Genomic DNA, 22,990 nt, shown 5'->3' on the forward strand with positions numbered 1-22,990 from the left:
ACCATATCATGGGTGAGTTTATATATTCAAGGCCAGGTTTTGTATTCTGACAGTCTGCTTTCAAATTCCAGCTTTGGCTGAAATTAATCTTAGTTATGAAATCAACTGAAGTTTGTGGAACTGTACTTAATTTATCTTTTTGTCCTATGATTATCTTAATAAGTTCAATACCTACTTGGTATTTATATGGATAATGCTTAAAATGCAATATTCCATCTGTCAGATAAGATGCTTGGCCATGGTCCCCTTTGCGCTCCAGAAGACACACAGGGCTTGATCCAGGATATTTTTCAGTAGGGGCTGAAGGGTCTGGCAGGCAAACAATCTTTTCAGACCTGAGATCAAAAACAAGATGTGTACAACAATACTGTACAAAATATTCTCTTTATTTTAATATGAAAGTCATTAATATGAAATTAAATGATTGTATCTCTGTAATACACGAAACAAACCAACGAAATGATAACCTTGTAAAAAATTTGTCTTATTTAAGCATGTGGGGGGGGGGGGGAAACCACCAATGCCGACACAGGGTTTTCTCCTCTCTTCCCTCTCCATGCCTTTCTTACGGTGCAAATGATCCCTGGTTCCTAAGAAACACTATCGATGGCTGCGAAATGCATTATAGTATGAGTTGCCTTTATGGGAGCTCTATGCTCCTGGATACCAAATATTGGATATGAATTGGGGTGCAATTGTGCTGTGGATCCGGGAACCGCATCATGGCGCAGTGGCCTTCACAGACAGCTTGTGCAAGACAACAGATTGGCCAGGTGTCTGGCAGTGAAATTTCCAATGTCACAGAGTGGTTTAATTCGTCCTTTCAAATCATTTCCCCTGAGCCATTATGTTTCCCCCTCTCAACGTACTTCACCATCTGCAGTGAACTCTACTCTCCTCTATCTAAACCAAGCTTCAACCGGTATAACAACTGAGTGAGTGTGGATTTGATGGCAGAAGGACTGAGCCACATACTCAACTAAAAATTTTACTTTCTATTACTTTTAAAAGGACATCACGTAGTTTCCTGCATTCATTAAATTTTAATTATTCTTTTTTAATAATTGGCACAGTCATGAGCAATTGGCATGTAAAAAAGAACCTAGTTTGGGAAATGTGAGCGGTAGTCAAAGTTGGGATACAGTAGAGAAGATATTCTTGTGTAGAGCAGAGTTCACGAGCCGTCAGTAGATATGAAAGCCTTTTGACCCTATGCTCTTTGAGCCATGTCTACAAGGTAATGGCCTTTTATACTTTGAACTTCAAAAATGGTTTTGGCATTTGTATAGAATTAAGAAACGTAGGTCTCGCTGAGATGAGCAGGATGAATCCCATACATTAGAGATTGGCTTGGAGAAGAGGAACTCTTGGTACTGCCATATGAATGTTGAGAGAGCTATACCTACCCATTGTGGTAACACCTGGAATGTTATACTCATAAGGAAAATAATACAAAGATTATTGATTTTCCATTTTGTATTGATATCACTGAGAGGTGGAAGGAAATCACCACTAAAACCAGTTGACAATCATATAGCTCGATAGGAGAAGTTCAATGGAAGAGGTGGACTATAGAAGGAAACGACCATTCAACCAAATCTACGAGCAGCTGTTAATAAAATTTAATGTTAATGATAAATACCTGATTTTCAATGCTGCATTTGTTGCAAAAAAAAGTTTCTCAATAGTACTTAATTTTTGAAATTTACTTTTTTGAAAAATGGAACGCGCCATATCGAACCTTCACAGTCGACAGTCCCATAGGTCATGGATACCCTAAAATAAATGAACTTCACAAATAATTCCTTCATTAAAATATAAATTCTTGACCCTGAATAATATTTTGAAAGCGCACGAGTTATATTTGCATCAAGATGCATAATTTGAGCGCGATGTACCATCACAGGGAATACGAGGAGATATATATCGATTGATCGAAATGGTACATATATTGACATTAACGATATTTCATGTAAACAAAGTTGTATACAACTGGAAAGGAATAAACGTGAGCTGAATATTTCGAACATTCTTGAAAAATGAAGGAAAGTGAAACTGTTGATCCTAAGAATGTCCTTAAAAATAGGGAATTACTGTATAGATTAATGGTTAGGTAAGGAAGTGTCCTCACATTTATCATTGTCCTAAATAGTATAATGTTTTCGTTGATTTATTACTTTATAACCAATCTTGTGCATTGCGACTTCTGCTTAGCTTTCCATCGTCTGTGTTTCCTTTTCTTTTTTCAGTCAATTATTTTATGATGGGCACCAAACTTTGGCTGTCAGTTTGTCCACCGCAGTTCAAGCTGATCCTCCTTGCCCGCCGTCGGACAGGCTATTGCACATTGTGCTGACTGGGTTACAACATGAACCCGGTATTTATTGATTTTTGGTGAAGATTTGAGCCCTCATGTCAAATAAGGGAACTGCTGTATAAAACCTAAGCATAAAACCGGTGATATTCATCTTTCTTGTACGCAGTGGTCAGACCCCTTATCTTGTTTTTAACGTTTCAGAGATACAGAAACCACAAACAAGAGCTGAAGCATTGTTGGGTCCGGGTCTCGATTTAGAATTTGAGACTGATATGCAGACTACGGCTCCTGAACCTGCTCTGTATGAGACTGCATATGTTACGTCCCACAAAGGCAATTGCAGAGCTGGGGCTTTCAGTAATGACGGTCAGCTGGTAGCTACCGGCAGCGTTGATGCTTCAATTAAGGTACGTAATGATGTACATGTTGTGAAAATTTTTAACCTTCCTTTAATCTTATAGGAATCACTTAATATTAACGTTTTTAAGTTTGAAAGACTTTTGTAACATTTGCTTGAATTTCATCGCGCATCCTCGAAGTTATTTTATCGCACTATTTTGGCAGCAAAATTTACTCTTAACTCATTTTGTTCATCCACGTATAGATTGTAATGAAGAAATGAAGTCACGAAAACGTGAATCTTTTTGAAGACTCATTTACACTCGAAGTATGAATTCACTTATGCTGTTTTGTTTGCCACATGATTTTGGATTAACTTTATCTGTGCTGAAATTCCTGGTGGGATTATTTGGCCTGTGGGATTCTGTGAGCATGTCTTGTGGGTTAGTTGATTGGTCCTCTAGCAGTGTAAGAGTTAATAGACGTATGCACTTCCATTTATTGGTCTTCTGGACTGATGATATTCCTATCTCTATCATCATAACTTGCATCCTCACACCATAAGTCCTTTGTTATGAACATTTTTTACTGGCAGTCCCCAAGTTATGTTTGTCACAATTTATGTGTCTCTGCACTGGCCTAAGTGGCCTTCATTGATATCGGAACACAATCATTCTTCCATCTTCTTAGACTTTCATATTGAAAATAATTTAAATATTTCAAGAATATTGACGAAAACTGGATGAAAGTTTTCCATGAATACGCCTTGCATTTCTTTCAATCTATCAAAATCTCTGGAGTTCTGACTTACCCAGAATTTTTTACTCAACTTATTAAGTTATTACTACTTTGTCGGGATAGGCAAGTTCAGTTGTCAGTTTCACCTGCTCTAGAACTTAGGGCTGGAATTGGAACCAAATGCAAAAAGTATCAGCACCGAAATTATTTGTGTAAAACCAAAATTTGAAAGATTCTTGAGCACCATTTATATAACATACTCATAGTTAGGGGGAGCGTGGTAGGCTAGAGTGCTTGGCTGCTGATTTAAGGGTCCTGGGTTCAAATGCATACTGGGTAAAACCTTTGAAGACCCCTAACATAACCCCCAAAAAGCAAGGTGGCCTGGGGATAGGAACTGGCCCCTCTGCCCTTAATGCATGAAAGTCCCATTCCTGTGGCTTAGTTTTGGTTGAGCTCTATCCTCATCTATATGAACCAACCTTTGGTTAGAATCACTGAGTGAGTGATTCATTATAGAGTGATGTTTTGTATCAAGTCAATGGGGCCATACATTATTGTGTTGTAATGGGCAGTTTTCACAACAGCCTAATGACTAATATACATATAAAATTGCGAAATCGATTGATTTGGCTTTTACTTTTGTGAAAATACATTCTGAACGAATGAGAGTACTCGAGAATGACGCCTCAGCATCGAAACACGATTACCATTAAAAAATTTCTGTGGAAATTATTAAGGTTGTTTTTATGTATTCATTAATTGCTTTTGAAAATTATTCATTGTTAACAAAAAAGTTCATTTAAAATCGGAACCAAGAACCTGAGGTGATAGACTTGCAAATAGTTTGTAGGGTGTACCTTGTTATTGAGTATAGGTACTAGTAATTGTAAAATTCTTAATTTATATTCAAAATATATTATCATAAACATAAAATATTTAGAGCATCTAAATCATCAACTACCATATCAAAGTAGTAATATTAATTTTTTTTAGTATTAAGATTTGGATACAAATTACATGATATATTAGTTATCCTGAAACATTGTGCCAACATTTATGACTGTAGTAGTGAGAAAATTCTTGTATTTGCTCGTTGTTCATTACAGATATTGGATGTGGATCGTATGCTGGCTAAATCAGCCCCAGATGCTGTGGAACCAAGTGGTGGAGATCAACAAGGACACCCAGTAATACGAACATTATATGACCATTTAGAGGAAGTTACATGTCTTGAGTTTCATCCAAGGGAGCCAATTTTAGTGTCTGGTTCAAGAGACTTTACTATAAAGCTGTTTGACTATAGTAAAGCTTCTGTGAAGAAGGCATTCAAAACAATTACAGTAAGTGTCCATATGTGTACTGTGAATGAGAAGTGTATAAAATGAATTTGCTTAATTTGACATGGATAGGCTCATAGAAAAAAAGGTTGTCATCATCTTTTCGGGGATTAACCAGAGCTCATAGAAATTTTTAACTTAAATCCATTTTACTTAATTGCATTAATATTACTTATAGAATAGTGTAAGGATTTATAAAATATCCCTCAGAAAGCCATAAAACTCACTATTTATCCTAAAATTTTTCTGGGGAGGGCCCCACACCTCCCACTTACCGTGGCAGTTATTCCATACCCCCAGACACCCTAGTATTAGTTGTGTCTAAAACCCCTCCTAGCCTCAAGTCCTAGCTTCCCACCTGGTCATCAGATTGAAAACATTTGCCAGCTAACTATCACTTCTAATGAAAGAGCAGGTTGTATTCTTATGCCACCATATCTGGACTGTAAGGTGTGTACAAGGGCGCCGACTTATAAAAAATATTGGGGGGGGGCCCATATCGGAGGTCTTGCCCAAGGAAGAGGTTAAATTGAAAGTTTGTCGCAGCACTGAAACACTACCATGATTCACACCACTTGATTCAGCTGACAACTAGTTAACCTGCTTAACCTTAAAATTATTTGTTTCAACACTCATTGTTGAATTTATTTTAAAAGGTAACTATCGTCAAGCATGGGAAATAAAAATCACCAATACATTTTTGTGATTTCACAAAGCATAATATAACTTAATTATTTTCTTGAATTATTGAGGGGGCTCCGCCCCCCCAAACGAATCTTTGAGGGGGCTCGGGCACCCTCAGGCCCCATGGAGTCAGCGCCACTGGGTGTGTGATTGACTTGATCCCACTGAAACTGGTAAATGTTGTTTTGTATTTCAGCAGCTTCATTAGGCTGAGCATTCTCATGAAATAACATGATTCCTTTGCTAAGCTTCCCCTTAATTGTGTTCTGCATTGCATGTGGAAGGTTTCTCAATATCTCACATTATCTTGTGCATTTATTTTTTCTCTTTTGGGTTGAAGTTCAACTAATGGAACCCCTTTTCTATCCCAAAGATCACATGATTTTTCTGGACTGAAATTATTGTTTTGAACTTTTTATTTTTAGATTGAGTGCAGCTCCACTCAATTACTTGTTTTGTTTCTGATGTGACATGAAGAACCGAGGTTTCATCTTTATTTATGATTTTGTTTAAGTAGTTTTCTCCCTCATCACTCTACCACCAAATGTCTAAGCACTGCCAAGTTGTTTTGTTTTGTGGACATCAGTGAGCATGTTGGGAACAAAGTTTGCTGTAAGGTCGGAGACAATTTCATCTAAATGAAACCTTGAAATTTGAGGAAAATTCTTCAGAAATCATTTTCATCTTGAAATGTCTGTTCACACGCACATGCATTTTTTTCATTATCTCTCTTGGTGAGATCATCACTGTCCACAAAAGGGCAAACAGTCCGAGCCTCATCGTGTGGACATTTGTTTGTCCTTCATTAAACTTTATTGCCCACTTTCTCACTATTCCATCATTCATTGCATTTTCACCATAAACTTTGTGAATTTGATGATTAATTTTACCTGGCTTTGTGTGCTTTGGGTTCAAAGACCAAATCACAAAATGATTCTTATGGTTGGTGGATTTAGGAAATGTTTTAAGCATTTTAAATGCACATGGGCAACAAAATGCATTGGCAACAGTATAGGTCAACCCAGTCCCAAGCCATAATAATAATAATATTTTTTATTTGTCCAGAGATCTGTAGGTTGTACACAAAATACAAATATAGGACATGTCAATTTATATACATAAATTGGAATATACAGATAAAATGTTACAAATACAGAAAATCATTAACCGAATAAAATAGATTTCTTTTTCAGAAACTTCAGAAGTTTCTTCTTAAAGGCCGAGGTCCTACTCTCATTTTTCACCTCTGGAGGCAACCCATTAAAAATCTTCAGGCCCATAGGTTTAGGACCTGGGGCTGTATTTTGAGTCCTGATAAAGTTTTGATGCAGGTCTTTACAAGTTCTTGTTTTGTGGCCGTGGTATAGGTCATTTGATGTGTACTGAAGAATGTTATTTTTTACATGCATACTAATGACATAGATATATATGCATGAAAGTGGCAGGATACACAGTTTTTTAAAAAGTGGAAGACAAGGTGCATCATAGGGGGCATTGCTCATCAGCCTTGTAATGCACTTCTGAATTTTGAAGATTTCAGTAGCATGGGGAGAGGAACCCCAAAACAGGATACTGAAAATAATGTGAGAATAAAATTCTCTGTAGTTAATAGACAATAATACATCATTATTTATGGTGTTCCTGATGCTTTTTATAAGAAAGCATGTTGAACTAAGCTTGTTGCACAATTTACTGATGTGCTCGACCCATGTTATATTTTTGTTCAGGGTAACTCCTAGGAACTGTGAACTAGAAATTTGTGGGAGTTGTTTCCCCTTTACAACAATTGGTATTGCTTCAGATGCTTTATTTATGCTGGCCTTATTTATTTTTGTTCCAAAAATAAATAAGGCCAGACTTGTCAAGGTTCAGTTTAAGAAAATTATTTTGACACCATTCATGTAAGAGTTTAGTGGCAGTGACAGCTGTAAGGGACTAGCTATTAAATGATGGGGCTGATACAATAACATTAGTATCATCAGCGTAGAGTATAGGTTTGACACCTGTGACAGATTTAAGATACCTGGTAGATCATTTATATACTGCAAAAATAGAACTGGGCCCATACATAATTATGTGAATTCCATCTTTTGTCAGAGGGATGTAGTTAGGGAGTGTATGAAGGTTTTACAGAAATTTTAAATTGGTACCTATTTGATTTTTGAGCTAACACTGTGCCCACTAGTGTGCTGTGATGCAATGTAAGGAGGAGGATTATTACAGCAGATTCACCCCTGTTGAAAAAAAATCTACTGAGCAGTATTAGCCAACAATATTAGTGAGTTTATGCTATCTTAATTAAAGATTAGATTTGTAAAGGGAATGGTTCATATAAATCATTTATACACTCCTACTGGAATTAATTTAATGTATTTGATTTTGTAAAGAGATTTTGATAATGTTGAAAGAGAAAGAGGCTACTCAGGATGATGATAAGAAACAAATTTTTAGGTTTTAGTCTATCAATGGGTTAGTGTGTGGTAACTTGGATGTTCTCATTTGTCCCAGATTAGTCTCATCTTAAAGGGAAAATTTAGGTGTGCACAAAGTAAAGGAGAAATTAATACCATGAAGATATAGGAGTCCAGAAGTAATTAGAGATTTTGGCATTTTTGCACTTCAAGCTCAAAAATTTTGTCATCGTTGGTCCTGGAGGAATGTCACTTATTGCATAGTGATGCACTAATCAATGCCGATTATATTTTAGAAGCATCCTTATTTGTTGGATCCTTCACTATAAAACATTGTAAAATAAATGGGTACTATACATTTATTGTCAAAGCCATTGAATCATGCTCTGAAAAGTGTGTTCATTCAGTATAGTTTTACCCTTATTCCCACAGGATGCAGATCAAATTCGGTGTATGGCTTTCCATCCAACTGGTGATTATTTAGTTGTCGGCACCAACCACCCTGTCATGCGAGTGTATGATGTTAACACAGCACAATGTTATGTGTGTAGTATTCCTAGTCACCAGCATGTCGCCGGACTTACATCCATAAAGTAAGCACTTATTAAGGTATTTCATTAGATAATGATCCATACTTTTACTAAGTCTCTCTTATTAAAATGATGTTTCGATTTTTTTGTTACAACTTAAAAATGGTAACTGGTTTTGATTACTGTGTCATAATCTGTTTATCAGCACATTTCGTGGGCCAGTCAATAAATATTCAGTTTCTCATTCTTTTGTTGGCAATAATGCTGTTTACATTTGTAGTATATTTCACTTATCTTAATTGGTATGTGAAGAATTATGTCGTTGTTTAACCATTAATGCTTATGCCTATTTTCTGCTAGGTATTCTCCAGATGCGAAAGTGTATGCTTCAGCTGGTCGTGATGGGAGTGTAAAAGTATGGGATGGTGTATCAAATCGGTGTGTCAATACTTTTTTAAAGGCTCATGATGGTGCTGAAGTTTGCTCAATTACATTTTCAAGGAATGGGAAGGTAATTTGGAATACTGCTGCTACCTGTTTTAAATCTTGATCAAATTTATTTATTTAGAATTAGTCAAGGTATGATTTAATTTATATCCTCTATGATTAAACTTTGAAATTTCTGTGTGTGGTTAGACAGGATGCATTGTGCATCTGATAGTGCATTGTGCTCTATTTTGCTCTTTTATATATGTACACTGTGTTTCTATTATAAACTCTTTCCTCTTGTTAGGCACCTCTTTGCCTAAAATATTGACCTTGATATTTATTCTGCTGTGGCTGTTTTCCTATGAAAAAATGTTCAAATAATTGTATTAATCCATCTGCTGTGGTATATGTCCGTCTACCTTTATATATGTAATCACATATCCATGTTGGCATATTTATTTATTTATCAAGTTGTCCACGTACAGCATATTTGCCAGTTTACATAGCACAGTATAACAGGTATAAAGAGTACTAGCACAATTAAACATAATAAATTTAAATAAATAACAATGCATTGAATGTAATTATATTGACCTTAAGGGTTTCTAGTAAGATAAGAAAGAGCGTGGTTTGTAAAAGTGTGGTTAGGAAAAGAGAACGGGTCACTGTGGTCTGAAGAGAATTTATGAGGGAAGAGAGGCGAAAGAGGAGGGATCGTATGGTCAGTGACAATCTGGGAATGGGCATGTGGAGGAGAGAAAGTGTGCGTGTGGGTCTTCATGGAACTTTAAAGGTTAAATTGGAGATGAGATTGGGACAGTCTACGGCTGAGTTTAGAACGCATTAGTTTTAAATCTGAATTGAGAATTAAATTTGGAATTTTAGGTATATACCTATAGCTATATAGAGAGTTTAGGCAAAACAGTATCAGCTGGCATATCAGAAAGATGAGGAACAATGCACTTAACTATTTCAGTGAACAAATTGATCACACTCTTTAGGGCCAAAATATTGGATGGGGCTGAAATGGTCCAAATGGGGGAGCAATACATTATAAGGGGAATGACAATAGTTGAAAAACATATGCGTAGTGCAAGCAGGTCTGTAATTTCTTAGAAGTGGTAGGAGGGACATAGCTTTGTTTTTACTTTTTTTAATATGCTCACAGTAATTCAATTTTTGATCCATTAAAACACCTAAGTCTTTGATGGTGAAGACTCAACTGAGAAAAAGGGAGTTTAAACTGTACCTGAAATCATAAGGGGACTTTTTTTTTTAGCAAGAAGGAAATTATGTTGCATTTATTAGTGTTTGGGTGGAGTTTCCAGGTGTTGCACCACTCTGATACCTTGTTCAATGCAGCCTGTAGGTCATAGACATTGTTAATTTGCTTAAAAATTTTGCTGTCATCAGCGTAAAAAAGGGTGTGAGCTTGAGAGGGATGGACAAGGAAGGCCAGATCATCAATAAAAAGATTAAATAGATATGGCCTGAGAACACTTCCCTTTGGTACACCAGATGTTGTGGGTGACCAATGGGATGAGCAGCCAGGAAGTATTACCCGCTATAATCTATTGCTGAGGAAAGAGTCTACTAGGTTTAGAAAATTGCCATGCAATTTAAAGCGATGAGAGAGTTTATGAAGGAGAAGAGTGTGGCATAGAGAGTCGAAGCCTTTTGAGAAATCTAAGAATATTGCATCAAGTTAAGCTTTATTGGAGATGGAAACAACTGCATGGTGCTGAAAAAGAGCTAAGTTGGTGAGGCAGGAGCGTCCTGGAAGGAAGCCATGCTGATTATTTGATAAAAAAGGAGTAGTGCAGCCTGTTGAGAATGATCCTTTCACAAACTGAAGATAGTATCGGAAGTAATGATATTGGGCAGTTTGAGCGTTCATCTTTAGGACCATTTTTATGTATGGGAATGATATTGGCAATTTTCCATTGGGAAGGGAAGGTGCCTAAGGAAAAGCAACGGTTCAGGAGGAGGCTCAATAGAAGAGAGAGGGAGGAGGCACAGTGTCTAATGAGTTTGGGGCTCATACCATCGGGACCAGGCCACAATGGAGAGGGATTTTGCAGAGATATTCAAATACTTCTCTAGGATATGTGATAAAGTTAGATGGACAATGGTCACGAATTGGCACGGGGAAGTGTTCAATGGTATTAGAGAGATTAGATGAATGGGCTTAGCAATCTGTAAAGAATTTATTAATAAGTTTGGTCTATCTGGGCTCCCAGCCTTAATATTGCTATAAGTCACTTTAATGGGGATGCGTGGAGAGGGTATCCATGAGGGTGTGCAATTATGTTGTATAGTGGAATAATTGACCTATCCCTGATCTTACAGTGTGAATATTTTCTTCTGTCAATAGGAAGTAGCTGAATGGGGGAGAGAATATTATTTAACTTGAAATAACATTACTGGCTAGTTTTTTTCCACACCTCAAAGCAGAAAAGCATCATAACATTTTTTCTTAATACTGATGAGGGCTGCAGAAAAATATTGGAGTATTAGGTTAAAGGCATCATTTATTATCAGTGCTTGCAGGAAGTTCTTTTGTCTTTGTATCAAGCATAGCAGAATATTACTTCTAAAAATGCTGAGTGGTTTTCGTGGGGTTAAATATTGTGCCTTCCTTGAAATTAGTTTTTTATGAACACCTTCCACCTATGAGTGGAAAATGTATGCCCTGTTTCTTAATATAATCCATGTCTACCATAGCTGTACTGATGATAAACTTTTTTTTTCTGTTCAGTATTTACTTTCTTCAGGGAAGGACTCATTAGTAAAGTTATGGGAGCTTTCTACCAGCAGGTGTCTTATTGCATACACTGGTGCTGGAACCACTGGTAAGGAAATCACAAACGAATGCAGTTGACTTCTTTATCACTGATCATTTTGATTAATTTAAGTTGACTTATGCTTGACTGCATATTTTAATCCTTATTTACTGAGGAAATTGTTATTAATTAAAAAAATAATCATTATTTTATATAGTGTAACAATGTTTTTGTTGACTTAAATTCATTTGCATTAAAGATGCTATGTTTTTTGCCTAGGTAAACAAGAGCATAAAGCTCAGGCTGCCTTTAATCATACAGAGGACTATGTGATGTTCCCTGATGAAGCAACCACTAGTCTTTGTTGCTGGAATTCAAGAAATGCATCTAGAAAACAACTACTCTCATTAGGTGTGTAATTTACATTAGTAAATTTTGATTCCATGATTACCTCAGTATGCTTATCCTCTCTTAGTATTTTTAGTGATATGTTTTATATAAGATTATATGAATTTTAGTCTACATATGCTCAGATAACCAGAGCTTCTCTAGTGGAAAATTATCACTGAAGATGAGTGCATAATTCTTTGCTGGTAACCAGTTATTTATTGCTCTGAATTAATTACTTGCAATCGGTTATGACGTTTAGAGTGTCACTTATTTTCTGACTTCTTCCAAAAACTTCTGAGCTCTTCCCCCCAATTTTGCTCAAATGCCTGTAAAACATTTGTTTGAAAAAGTTTAATGAGATCGAAGCATTCCCACTTGTATTGAATCAAATGCAAAGTTGTAGTTGCATAACATAGTTTCTATTAAATACTATAACATGCCTCTTCTACACATTTTGACAAAAGCAAGAAAAGCACATTTCTAGTTGTGACTTAAGTACGTACTTGGAATGGCATCTCAGTCAATCAAAACTCAGGGAAAGAAATTTAATACAGCCCAAATACTGCAAATGGCATTGATAGTGAGAATTGAGAGGAAGCATATCAGTAAGTTAAGCAACTCAAGTAAAGATATAATGAAAACAATGGGGTATGGTCCTGGAGTACTACTCCAAATTTAATGGGCAGCGCTTCAATTAAAAAATAATATCCTCCCTTATCCTTAAGTTTCTGCCAAATACACAACTTAAGAAAATTATTTCAGCATAACGGTGACAGAATATTCTCTGTTAATTGCGGTCAAGTTTAATGAACTTTGCGTTTGATGAATTTGCAGTAAGTAAAATTGTGCCACCCTTGAAATAGGGTTTTCTTGATTACTGTGGTAATTTCAAAACAGTACTGAAGTATATGTGTATCACCATAGAGTAAGTATATTCTAGAGGGCTCACGGCATAGGAGGAAATCGTATCGACTGTTTTAATTCTCAAACAGCCGATAGATGGCCCCTGAAGTGGCGAGCTAGGGCCGAGAGAGTCAGGTTTCAAGGTTCCCAGCTTCTCCCCTTTCCTTCCCGCCCTCCCCTCTGCCTTGACTCTCCCGCAGTCTCCCTAGCATCGAAGGAAGGGAAGACGATGTTTACATCGAGCTGAGAGAATTGGCTCCTATAGGGGATTTTTTTCTCGCCTGGTGAGCTGCGTCTTCCACGATCCTTCCCTCTGCTTGGCTTTCCTCATTCCAACTGAAAACAGTTTTACAACATGCAGCTGTAAGTAAGTGTTTAAACTGTCTCATGCACTTCAAAGATTGCTGTCCGAAAGTCAAGCAGGAGAGAGAGGGATTTTTCAGGGGGGTCCCGGGCCCTATAAATATATATATTCGCAAAACTAAACGAATAGGCTATCAGTTAGATAGGGTTGTGGAAGTATTCACTCCACCACCACAGATTTTGATGAAATTGTGAGAGGAGATATGCTCGAATATCGAATGATACTACCACTACTACTAGCCACTTTGTGAAACTTTCTGCACTCCAGTTAATACGGCAAGGAAATATTACCCGTGAATTAGTTCCACGGTGAAAAATTGGTGCAAAAGCGGAGAAACATTTATGATAATAGGAATTGTTGGTTTGGAGATTCTTATTTCAGGAATAAAGGACATATAAAACGTAAAAGTTATCGAACAACAACATGCGAATAAATATACAAAAGATTTCACATTTATTTAAATACAAGCTGGTAGCAATTTTTCACAACATTTTAATGCGTACGATGCGTTTCGGCTCACAGACCCATCATCTGGTACAATTTATTTATTTCATCCAAGTTTATTTCTGTGTCCATAATATATATTTTTATTAATTAAAATGCTCATTTGCAAACTTTGTTGTATTCCACACAGTATGCATTAAAAATCCAACCGGTTTCCTTCTTTTCAGGTCTTTAGCGTTATCGTAAACCTCTAGTTAAAGACCTGAAAATATCGAAACCGGTTGAGTTTTTTCATTAGTACTGTAATGAATACTAAATGGTTTAGTTTTTAATTTATAATGTCACCATACCGCAAAGTGAAATCACAAAACATTATTTCAAATATATTTATACGTTCGTGATCATCTATTTCATCGCCTGGTGTGGTCTTAAAAGTAAAAATGAGCAAAAATTGGTCACGATAGGCGATGGAAACTCTCAACTAGGAAATACGTAATAATGAGTTGATCTTTAATAAGAAGGAAGCGATCTTTAGAATCGCAATACAAGGAGGGATGTTTTGGAAATAATAAAAGATTTACTTAAGGTATCGAGACCGAATTGTACAGGTTATCTTTGTGTCTGGTATGCAATCCGAGCGAGCGAGCAGCTGGAGAAATGACAAATATGAAATGACGATTTTTCCTGTGAAACACTACAGCTGCCCGTTTCTATCACTATTATTATAGGATAAGGACCTAATTTTAGCAACTGCTAGATTAGGAGAGAAAAAATGTGATTTAAATGCACGTTTACAGCACTATTCATAACATCTTCTCAACCACAATGTCCATCATTTATCAATAATATTTTCACCGCGGGAATAAACTGCCTCACGTTTGTATCCTGCCGTTTTATTCTACCCTCAGCCTTGCTGATAAGGGACATGAAAATATCCTCACTTATCGTCAATTATTATCGATAATATACGGGAACATCGGCGACCAACTCCTTCTCCATCATGTTTAGCATGCTTATTCCAACGCTTTCATACCCCCTTTTCAGCCAAGGCCAAGTTCAGCATTCCTTCTGTTTTCTTTTTTTCGCCTCTTTAATGTTCAAGAGGCCTGTTCAGACAATTTCGCCTGCTAAAAAAGACAGAATCCTACACTTCCATAAGCTTCCAAATTTTTGAAATTTGCTTCCAAAAATGCTACTGCTGATGCATACCTCTTTTTGTTCGTTTGCAGCTGCGCGCTCAAGAATTCATAACCAAATACTTTTAAGCTTTAGTTACCAACTGTGGTGAAGAGGCTATGACCGTTAGCGAAAGGCAAGCAGTGCACTGTTTTTCAGTGTAGAGAGCCAATCTCGCATTCCTATTTTATTGTAATATTCCGGCTCTTGGTGTTGTCAATAACATTTACACCTCACCAAAAAGAGGTATTTCCGAACTGAAGTTCTGAAGCATACTACGCGAAATGTATTTCATTTGATACATTGATCGTTCAACGAAGCGATGAACATCAATAAGATTTATATTGTCTCTTGAAGCGAAAAAACCTTCCCTCGCGGAAAATCTCTTCCTCGTCAAAACAACAGCTCATCTCGCCAACCTATCTGATGGCAATGCGATCTCCTTGCGAGGCGGGAGCTTTCAACGTAGACCCAGGCCAGTAAGGAAAGCCTGACGAGGTGCGTTCATTAAAAATTCATAACTCCCCTTGTAATCGAGATAAAGTTACAATTCTTTCACCAAAAATAAATTTATAGTTTTGTCCAAATTTCATACGCAGCATATATGGACCTATATCGTAAGATACGAAAGTTAGCAGGCGATTGATTTTTACCCTGCAAAATTCCAGATTTTTCGTCCGAAAGATATATAAACACATATAACAACGTTGAAACTGAGTTATGAACAAATTAAAGTTTACCAGTACGGAAAAATCTGCAATAAACATTTCCTGCAAGTTTCAACTTTATACTAAGAACAGTCTGCCGGAAAATGGATTAGGAATATAAACTCGGAAAAGTCAAGTAACTAGCCGAAATTCTAGAAAATATTTTTTATAACATTTGTTATAAACAAAATCGAATAATTAATGTCTCCACTAAACGTAGCAACCCTTTCTGCTTCAGAATATATTTTTAGACTTGTGGAACGAGCAACTTAAAAAAATTGCCAAAATTGTTCATAGCCATCTGGTTAATTGTTCTAGAACTACACCAAAAACGTATACGATTTTTGTAAGTGTGGTGAGCTCTCTATATATACTTACTCTATGGTATCACTCATAGCTCATGAGAGACTTACCTGCAAATGGGTTAAGGCCAGTGATTTTTCATCACTAATAGTTCGAGAAGTAGGCAATAAATAAAAAAATGGAAAAATGTGTCTTTTAATTTTTCTATTTGTATCACAATTGGCTACAAAAAATAATGAAAAATTCCATTAATTGGTGCATTTTTCTTAAAGGGTTTTAGTAGAGTATTCTAACCATAACATTTGGAATTGCATTCTTGATCTAATGGTGGCTTTCCTAAAAGTGGTATTTCTTGCTAAATAGACCTTACTCGAATGGTGGCTGGTTGCCTGAGTTACTATGGGCCAAAAAGATTTCCTAACTAATGAAGTTGTGCATTGTATTCTCTTGGACTACATTTGACTTTGTCTATTTTTTAATGTGATTTTCAAAGATCTGAATTTGAACACCTTAATTTTACCTGCTTGGCGAGGTCTGGCACATGGCACAACAGCTTTTTGTGCAGTGCAACTTTGGAATGTGCAGTGAAGTTTTCTCGGGTTTTGCACTGGGTCAGGTCCAAGGATTCAGGAATCCAAGATTGGATTCCTGAATCCCTGAAGATGATGGGAGAGTTGTCCATCGAAATGTTGGAAGGAGAAATGAAGGACCTGGCCTGGTGTGAAACCCGAGAAAACTTCACTGCCATTGTTCGCCGGGAAAAAACCAAAAATTATGTAACTTTGGAATGTATATGGGCTTCAAAGTAAGCTTACCATTTGCTGTGTAGTACTCAGATTAAAGTCAAGAAGGAGTTTCATGGTCTCAAGGAAACTTTGGGAATGCATATATAGTGAATTAATATGGATAGGGTTGAGCATTTGGAATAACCCAAAGTTTTGCTGCTGTTCATAAAGCTGGAAAATTAACATGGAACTGCAGTAAAGAAAACCAAGTAATGAAAACCACTTCTAAAATTAATAAACCTTTTTATCTGCGTGGTGATTTTTGGATTTTGAACGTTAATAAGAATGAACTTCATAGTTAAAAGTCGTTAAAACTATAGTGGCTTCTTAAATGTTTAGTTTTGGTGGAACTTCTAGTTTTTTGTTATGTGACTTGGTAACTAACAATTGTTAGCGAGGAGAGTCGGTGGCCAGGAAACTACATATATCATTTGCTGTTGCGTCAAATCATCAGATACTCGTGGAAAGGAAGTTTATAATTCATGTAACATGCTGCCAACTTCACTATTTTGTCTCATTGAAATCCATGTTTGGGGCAAAACTTTAAATTTTATGGGTCAAGGATTTGGGATAATTGTTAAATAAAGGTATTGATTAAGATTTATGTTTTGAACAATGAAGGAATAGGTCGAGTAGGTATGGAAACTGATTTCATCAATATCTTGTATGATGTTGGGCACGAAAATGTAAGTTGGCATCAACTTTCATTATCAGCTGTGAAGCAAGTGATTTTTTTACTAAAAGCTCATTCCTGCTTAATTATGACCCCCAGAAGGTTTCCAATGAGTTAGTCATGCATCTGGATAATGTGGTTACAATTTATTTAATCAGAGAATATAGTTTGGAGAATGCATGTTCTCATCTATCTTGCTTGATTGCCTAGTAAAAATTAAATTGTATATTAATTTTATCCTTCACCTTGCTATCTTTGAATTCTGGAGTAAGAACTACCCTCTGGTTAATTACATCCCAGGTGCTAGGCAGATAGGCCTTGGAGTAACTTGTAGCACAGAGAAGTCAAATTTCATCTAAAAGCATATGCACCACTCAACTTTTTGGGAACTTTTTTGACCCATATTACTGTTTAGTGATTAAATTAAGAAAGAAGAACTTTGTACTTTCACTGTTTAGTGCCTAAAATTCAGAAAATGTAACAATTACACAGGTAAAACTCCCCTGATCCTGGGCTACCCATAGCAGATTTTTTAGCGATTATGTGATCAAAAATTTTGGTTTAGTTTTATCTAGATTGTCATATAAGTATTAATGTTTTAAGTGCTTGCCATGGGATATGCATCTACTTTTAGATAAGTATGTCTTTGCTGTAGGTCATTCGAACAGGCATTTCCTGAATTGGAAACAGCAAGAAAAACGGTGTACATGAAAACAACTTCACCACAAGGAAACACCATATCATACCCATTTAAAATGGAAAAATAGCCCAAGCATATCTAACCTCCTTGCTCAAACAATGTCGAGTTTTATTGACTGTGGGATTCAGAATCTGGGGCCAAATGCTGTAATTAGGATTGGAAAAAATTCATGAAAATCATGTGAATGTTTAGAATATTCAGTACATATCTTATTTTTTAAATGATGTTCATAATTCTTTATTAACCAGTTTCCTTTTAATTTTCAGGGCATAATGGTCCAGTCAGATATTTAGTTCATTCTCCTAATGCACCTGCATTCCTAACATGCTCGGATGATTTCCGTGCTAGATTTTGGTATCGAAGGACACCAACTCATTAAAATAGGTTTTTAATTGTGTAAGGTGTGTATCTTGATTACGCATCAGTATGTGTATTGATGTATTTTTGTTTGAAGTTTTCTATGTCATGAACTGGAAAGTGATATTTCTCTATGTCTTTGTGGACTTAACTGTTGGAATAAATGAAATATCTGTACTTTCTTATTTTAATTGACATTTCTTGGTGTATAGGGAAACCAGACTCCTTGGCATCCCCATTATCTATGCATGCTCCAAGAGAACCATTGTACAGCCTTTTGTCGGAGGTTAAATCTTTGTTAATTAACTCCCACATCAAGGTCTAACATTTGATGGGGAACTAGTGTTTGAGTCGTATGTGCCTGGTATCGCTGTTGGTCTTGGAGGTAGCCATGAGGGGCGCTGATGCACTGATCTTCCGAGACAGGCAGTGATGCGTTGACCAGACACTTGATCAGGAGCTATCATTCAGCCAGGCAGGCATTAAGTGAGTCACCAGTCACCTGGGAGCCCCATCTCTTTGCCAGTCTTTGTAAATTAAACTTTATTTCAAAGAAAATAAACGTTTAAGTTATTCCAAAGAAGTCTTTTCGGTAATGATATCCTGTGTGAGGTTCATGGAGCAGAATCGTCCGAACAATATTTGGTAGCAATGCTACGGTTCGAGTCTACGCACGAGGGTGCAAGTCTCCAGCGTGCTCTTCATTTGGTTGCTGTCTTCTGGCATGAGAGAAGATTCGTCACTACTAACCGCAGCAAATTAATGAAGATGAAGTCTACGCATCAACCGGCGAAATTCTGAGTGGTGCTAGCGGCCCACATCACCAGGACGTCGAGTTCCAGTCGTTCATTTGACCGACGGCCTGGAGGAGTCGGGGTTGAGTTCCACTGTCCTCGACACGACGCACACCTGCTCGTGGATCGCCAAGGAGAGAATCAGCTGTTCTCTCAACACACCCGGAATTCCAGAAATCAAAGACTGATATGTATTAATAATTTCTTTCTTTCTTGTCATAGTCTCTCACTGGGTCAGAATGATTGTATTTTCTCTCTCCATTTATCGGAGTCTAGTCGTTTCACGATAACTTGGCTATTAATGGACAAATTTCTTTTCCTAATTGAATTCACTTACGTAAGTAGTAATTATTCTCACAGTGATGGCCAACGGGCAATCTTTGTTGCGAAAGCAGAAAGCAACTGCAAATCAAATCCTAAGTTTCAGAAAGAATACGAAGGGGAAGAAATTGCTAAAGATTCAGACGGAATTTTACTTCCAAAGTCAATTAGGATTACTCAAAAATTATTGGAAAGAGTTCTATACCTGGCAATATGAACTGATTGAATTTGAGGAATCATTAAACGAAGATGATTATTTTAAATTTGATTCATACAATGCAATCGAAGATGAATACTTGTGTGCGAAAGCCGTATTGATGGCCGATATGCATCAGTGCAAAGTAGTCGAGGGTTCTGGCTCACACTCGCATAACCAAGCATCTGAGGTTCAAGTTGAAAATTATGATTTAACACATTGTGGTCCGTTCACGTAAAAGTACATGTTTCCTCATCCATTAGTAGTTGTCCGGTCACATATTTTTACGTGTTTTTGTATTATGATTTGTCACTCCCCTCTATGGAATTAATTTGGACTGTTTGACCAAATTATTTTCTTGCAAAAAATAAATTAACACATAAAATGAAATATACATTAAATACAATAATAATAAAAATGCATTAACCCTCATATGGATTATCTGCGCCTTAGCGGCGCTCGTGGTTTTAAAAGTGGTGTAAAAATTTTCCATTCCAATGGATCATTTTGAAATTTTCAGTAGTCAATTTTTTGCGCCTTTTTTGTCTACATATAAAATTTTGTTTGCATAGTGTTAATAGTTTACATTTTATTGGCCTCTAATGAAAAAAGTTACGTCGTTGGATTTACGGCGCCGCTGCGGCGCTCAGTATTTCCTCGTCGCTACGTCGGGGACTGCACTCTCAGTGTTAATTTCAAAGCAATTATGTTTCGTATAAAATGCTATAATCTATTTACAATATTATTATTTAATTTTCTAAACTTTATAAACAAAATTAAATTGTTAAACAAAAGGAAAATATAACTATACCAATTTTGCTTTCTATTTTCGCTAGGAATCATAATGTTTGCCTCGATATAATGTTCATTGACAAAACTTCATCTTTTCAAAACAATAATTCATAGAATCTCATGGCTAGCCAAAGTTGTTTTTTCCTGGGCCTCCTACTTAGTGTTGCTTGGGCCGAGAATTTCCTCGTCGCTACGTCAGGGACGGCACTCTGAACGCTAATGTCAAAGCAATTATGTTTCGTATGAAATGCTTTAATCTATTTACAATATTATTATTTAATTTTTTTAAACTTATAAACCAAGTGAAATTGTTTAACAAAAGGAAAATGTTACAATATCAATTATGCTTTCTCTTTTAGCTAAGAATCATTATGTTTACCTTGTTATAATGTTCATTGACAAAACTTCATCTTTTTGCAAGAATTATTCATTGAAACTCATGGCTAAGCTAGGTTGTTTGTTCCATGGCTTCCGTCTTAGTTTTCTTGGGCACCTTCTCCGCTCCGCGTCCACGTAACTGCCGTGGTCATAGTCACCTTTGAGTAAATCCCAGTGTTAGTCTGTTTAGAATTACACCAAGCAGCAATTCTAAGAAAATTTTAACACAATGCATTATCCGAATTCGTAGAATAATGCTTCCTCACCGTCGTGTGAATATTTCTCGTTGAATGAGCAACTGTAACTTGCCAGGAGATTCAGAGGTTTCACCGACTACCGTGAAGAACACATTGCATGGTCACTGTTACATGTCTTGTACCTCTAATTCGAAAATATTCCTTTGCGCCTACGATAGTCAATGCAAAATTGCTGACGTTTATATAATTACCGATGACGCGACAGTTTACCATTGGGGTGAAATCAAGATTACTACCCAACTAATTGTGTGATAGAAAATAATTTCTTTTTCCTGACCATTAGTTCAGTATTTACATGGTAAAAATCGTTTCATGATGAATAGGAGAATAGACAATTTACCGTGAAGCGAAAATTTGTAATTCTCGTTTCTTTGTGTACTCAAATGCACAGATATTTTATTCATTGGGATTTTACTAACGTGAAGGGGTGAGTGAGGAAGAGAAAGGAGAAGGAATGCCAGGTTGGTTGTTTTGAGGTGAAGGGGTGGTAGTGTGTCGACTGCCAAGGATCAGGGAATACCCAGATCGTTAGGCCAGGTAAGAGTAGAAAACCTTTATCGCGAAAAAGGTTGGGAGTGCAAGGAGACAATTAGATACAATAGCCTGCTTTTTCTTTATCTTTCCATCGCTGCATGAGGGACAGGGAACCAAAGCCTTGTCAAAACGCCTCGCGGTGGCCCTCCCTTCATTCCAAGAAGGTCCAGCTCGGGTGGGTCATTAGGGTGGAGAGAAGTTCAATCAACTTTTGTGGGCGGGGGGAAGAAGGCGGTGAATGACGAATAAGGAAGCTTAGTGGGAAGGTATGGATGGATAGTCTCAATGGTCTCAATGTTTGGGTCAGTGAAACGCTACGGAAAGAAAAGGTGAGGGAAGTCCTCCCAGCTTGAAGGTATTTTTTTCACCCCAGAACATTCTTCCTTCAGTCCCTCACGTAGAGCTGGACGAAAGAAAATAGGCGCCTGTTTCTTCTTTCCTACCACCTATAACCCATACTTCTATTATTTTCTTGGATTTCCCAACAATCCAGGAGTAAAACCTCGTCTGGTACACTCCCAATCACATTTAAGGCCGGGACACACATGACCGCACCGAGCCCGCGCCGACACACGGCCGAGTGTTGGACGTGATACGGCGAGAAAGGAAAACAATGCATTCAAACGCGTAGGGACACACACCACCGCACCGTGCCCGCACCGTCACCGTGCTTGGAGACCGCGCCGTCACCGACTAGTTCAGTTTACTTTTTGACGGTGACGGTGCGGGCTCGTGCAACATGGAGAGCGAGAAACTTATTGAAGAAGTGCGGAAATTCCCAGTTCTGTATGACCAAACTGTGGATAATTATCGGAATGTCGAGTACAAGGAAAGGGTGTGGAAAATGATTTCCGAGAAACTGAAAGTATCAGGTATGTCACATTTTTATATTCTTTCATTTCGTTATACAGAGTGTTTATTTACCGTGTATAGTGCATGTACAAGTTTGCAACAGTTTCTACATTGGTCAAACATCTCAGTACTTAATGAATAGGAATTCACAACTCAAATCATCAATAAAAAATAAAACACAGTTATGTGCCCTTGCACAACCCAGATTATTCAATAGCCATTATTTCGACTTTAGTAATACCAAAATTTTAGAAAATGAATTAATTTTAGCGAAGCGGTTGATAAAAGAAATTATATATATTTCAAAAAAATGAAAATTGTTGTAATAAAAGATCGGATATTGATAATTTGAGTATAATTTATTTTTACTTTATTGATTTTCTCTGAATGTAACCATGGTCTACAAAATAATCATTGTTACCATAAACAAACAAACACCACAAATTAAGTCACGTTGAACTCCTGTGTATCCCTTTTCTCAATTACTTAATAC

At 36.9% G+C, this 22,990-nt stretch overlaps 1 protein-coding gene across 2 annotated transcripts in view; it reads left to right on the top strand.

The window, feature by feature from the left end:
• Positions 1 to 1,944: 1,944 nt before the first annotated feature.
• LOC124163402 (cleavage stimulation factor subunit 1) overlaps positions 1,945 to 22,990 on the top strand; it is a 99,381-nt gene continuing 78,335 nt past the window's right edge. The window contains exons 1-10 of one of the 2 annotated variants that reach the window (XR_006865766.1): positions 1,945 to 2,113; positions 2,250 to 2,377; positions 2,519 to 2,724; positions 4,504 to 4,737; positions 8,262 to 8,422; positions 8,720 to 8,870; positions 11,547 to 11,640; positions 11,851 to 11,982; positions 18,283 to 18,417; positions 18,586 to 19,358. Coding sequence is in view for 1 of the 2 variants with exons in the window: in XM_046540285.1 (XP_046396241.1) it covers positions 2,040 to 2,113; positions 2,250 to 2,377; positions 2,519 to 2,724; positions 4,504 to 4,737; positions 8,262 to 8,422; positions 8,720 to 8,870; positions 11,547 to 11,640; positions 11,851 to 11,982; positions 18,283 to 18,395 (1,293 nt within the window). In the remaining variant the exon portion in view is untranslated. Of the gene's footprint in view, positions 2,114 to 2,249; positions 2,378 to 2,518; positions 2,725 to 4,503; positions 4,738 to 8,261; positions 8,423 to 8,719; positions 8,871 to 11,546; positions 11,641 to 11,850; positions 11,983 to 18,282; positions 18,551 to 18,585; positions 19,359 to 22,990 lie in introns of those variants that run through there. The other variant, XM_046540285.1, reaches the window with a different exon arrangement.

The sequence above is a fragment of the Ischnura elegans genome, chromosome 8 (genome assembly GCF_921293095.1).
Source record: "Ischnura elegans chromosome 8, ioIscEleg1.1, whole genome shotgun sequence".
Classification (NCBI taxonomy): Eukaryota; Metazoa; Arthropoda; class Insecta; order Odonata; family Coenagrionidae; genus Ischnura; species Ischnura elegans.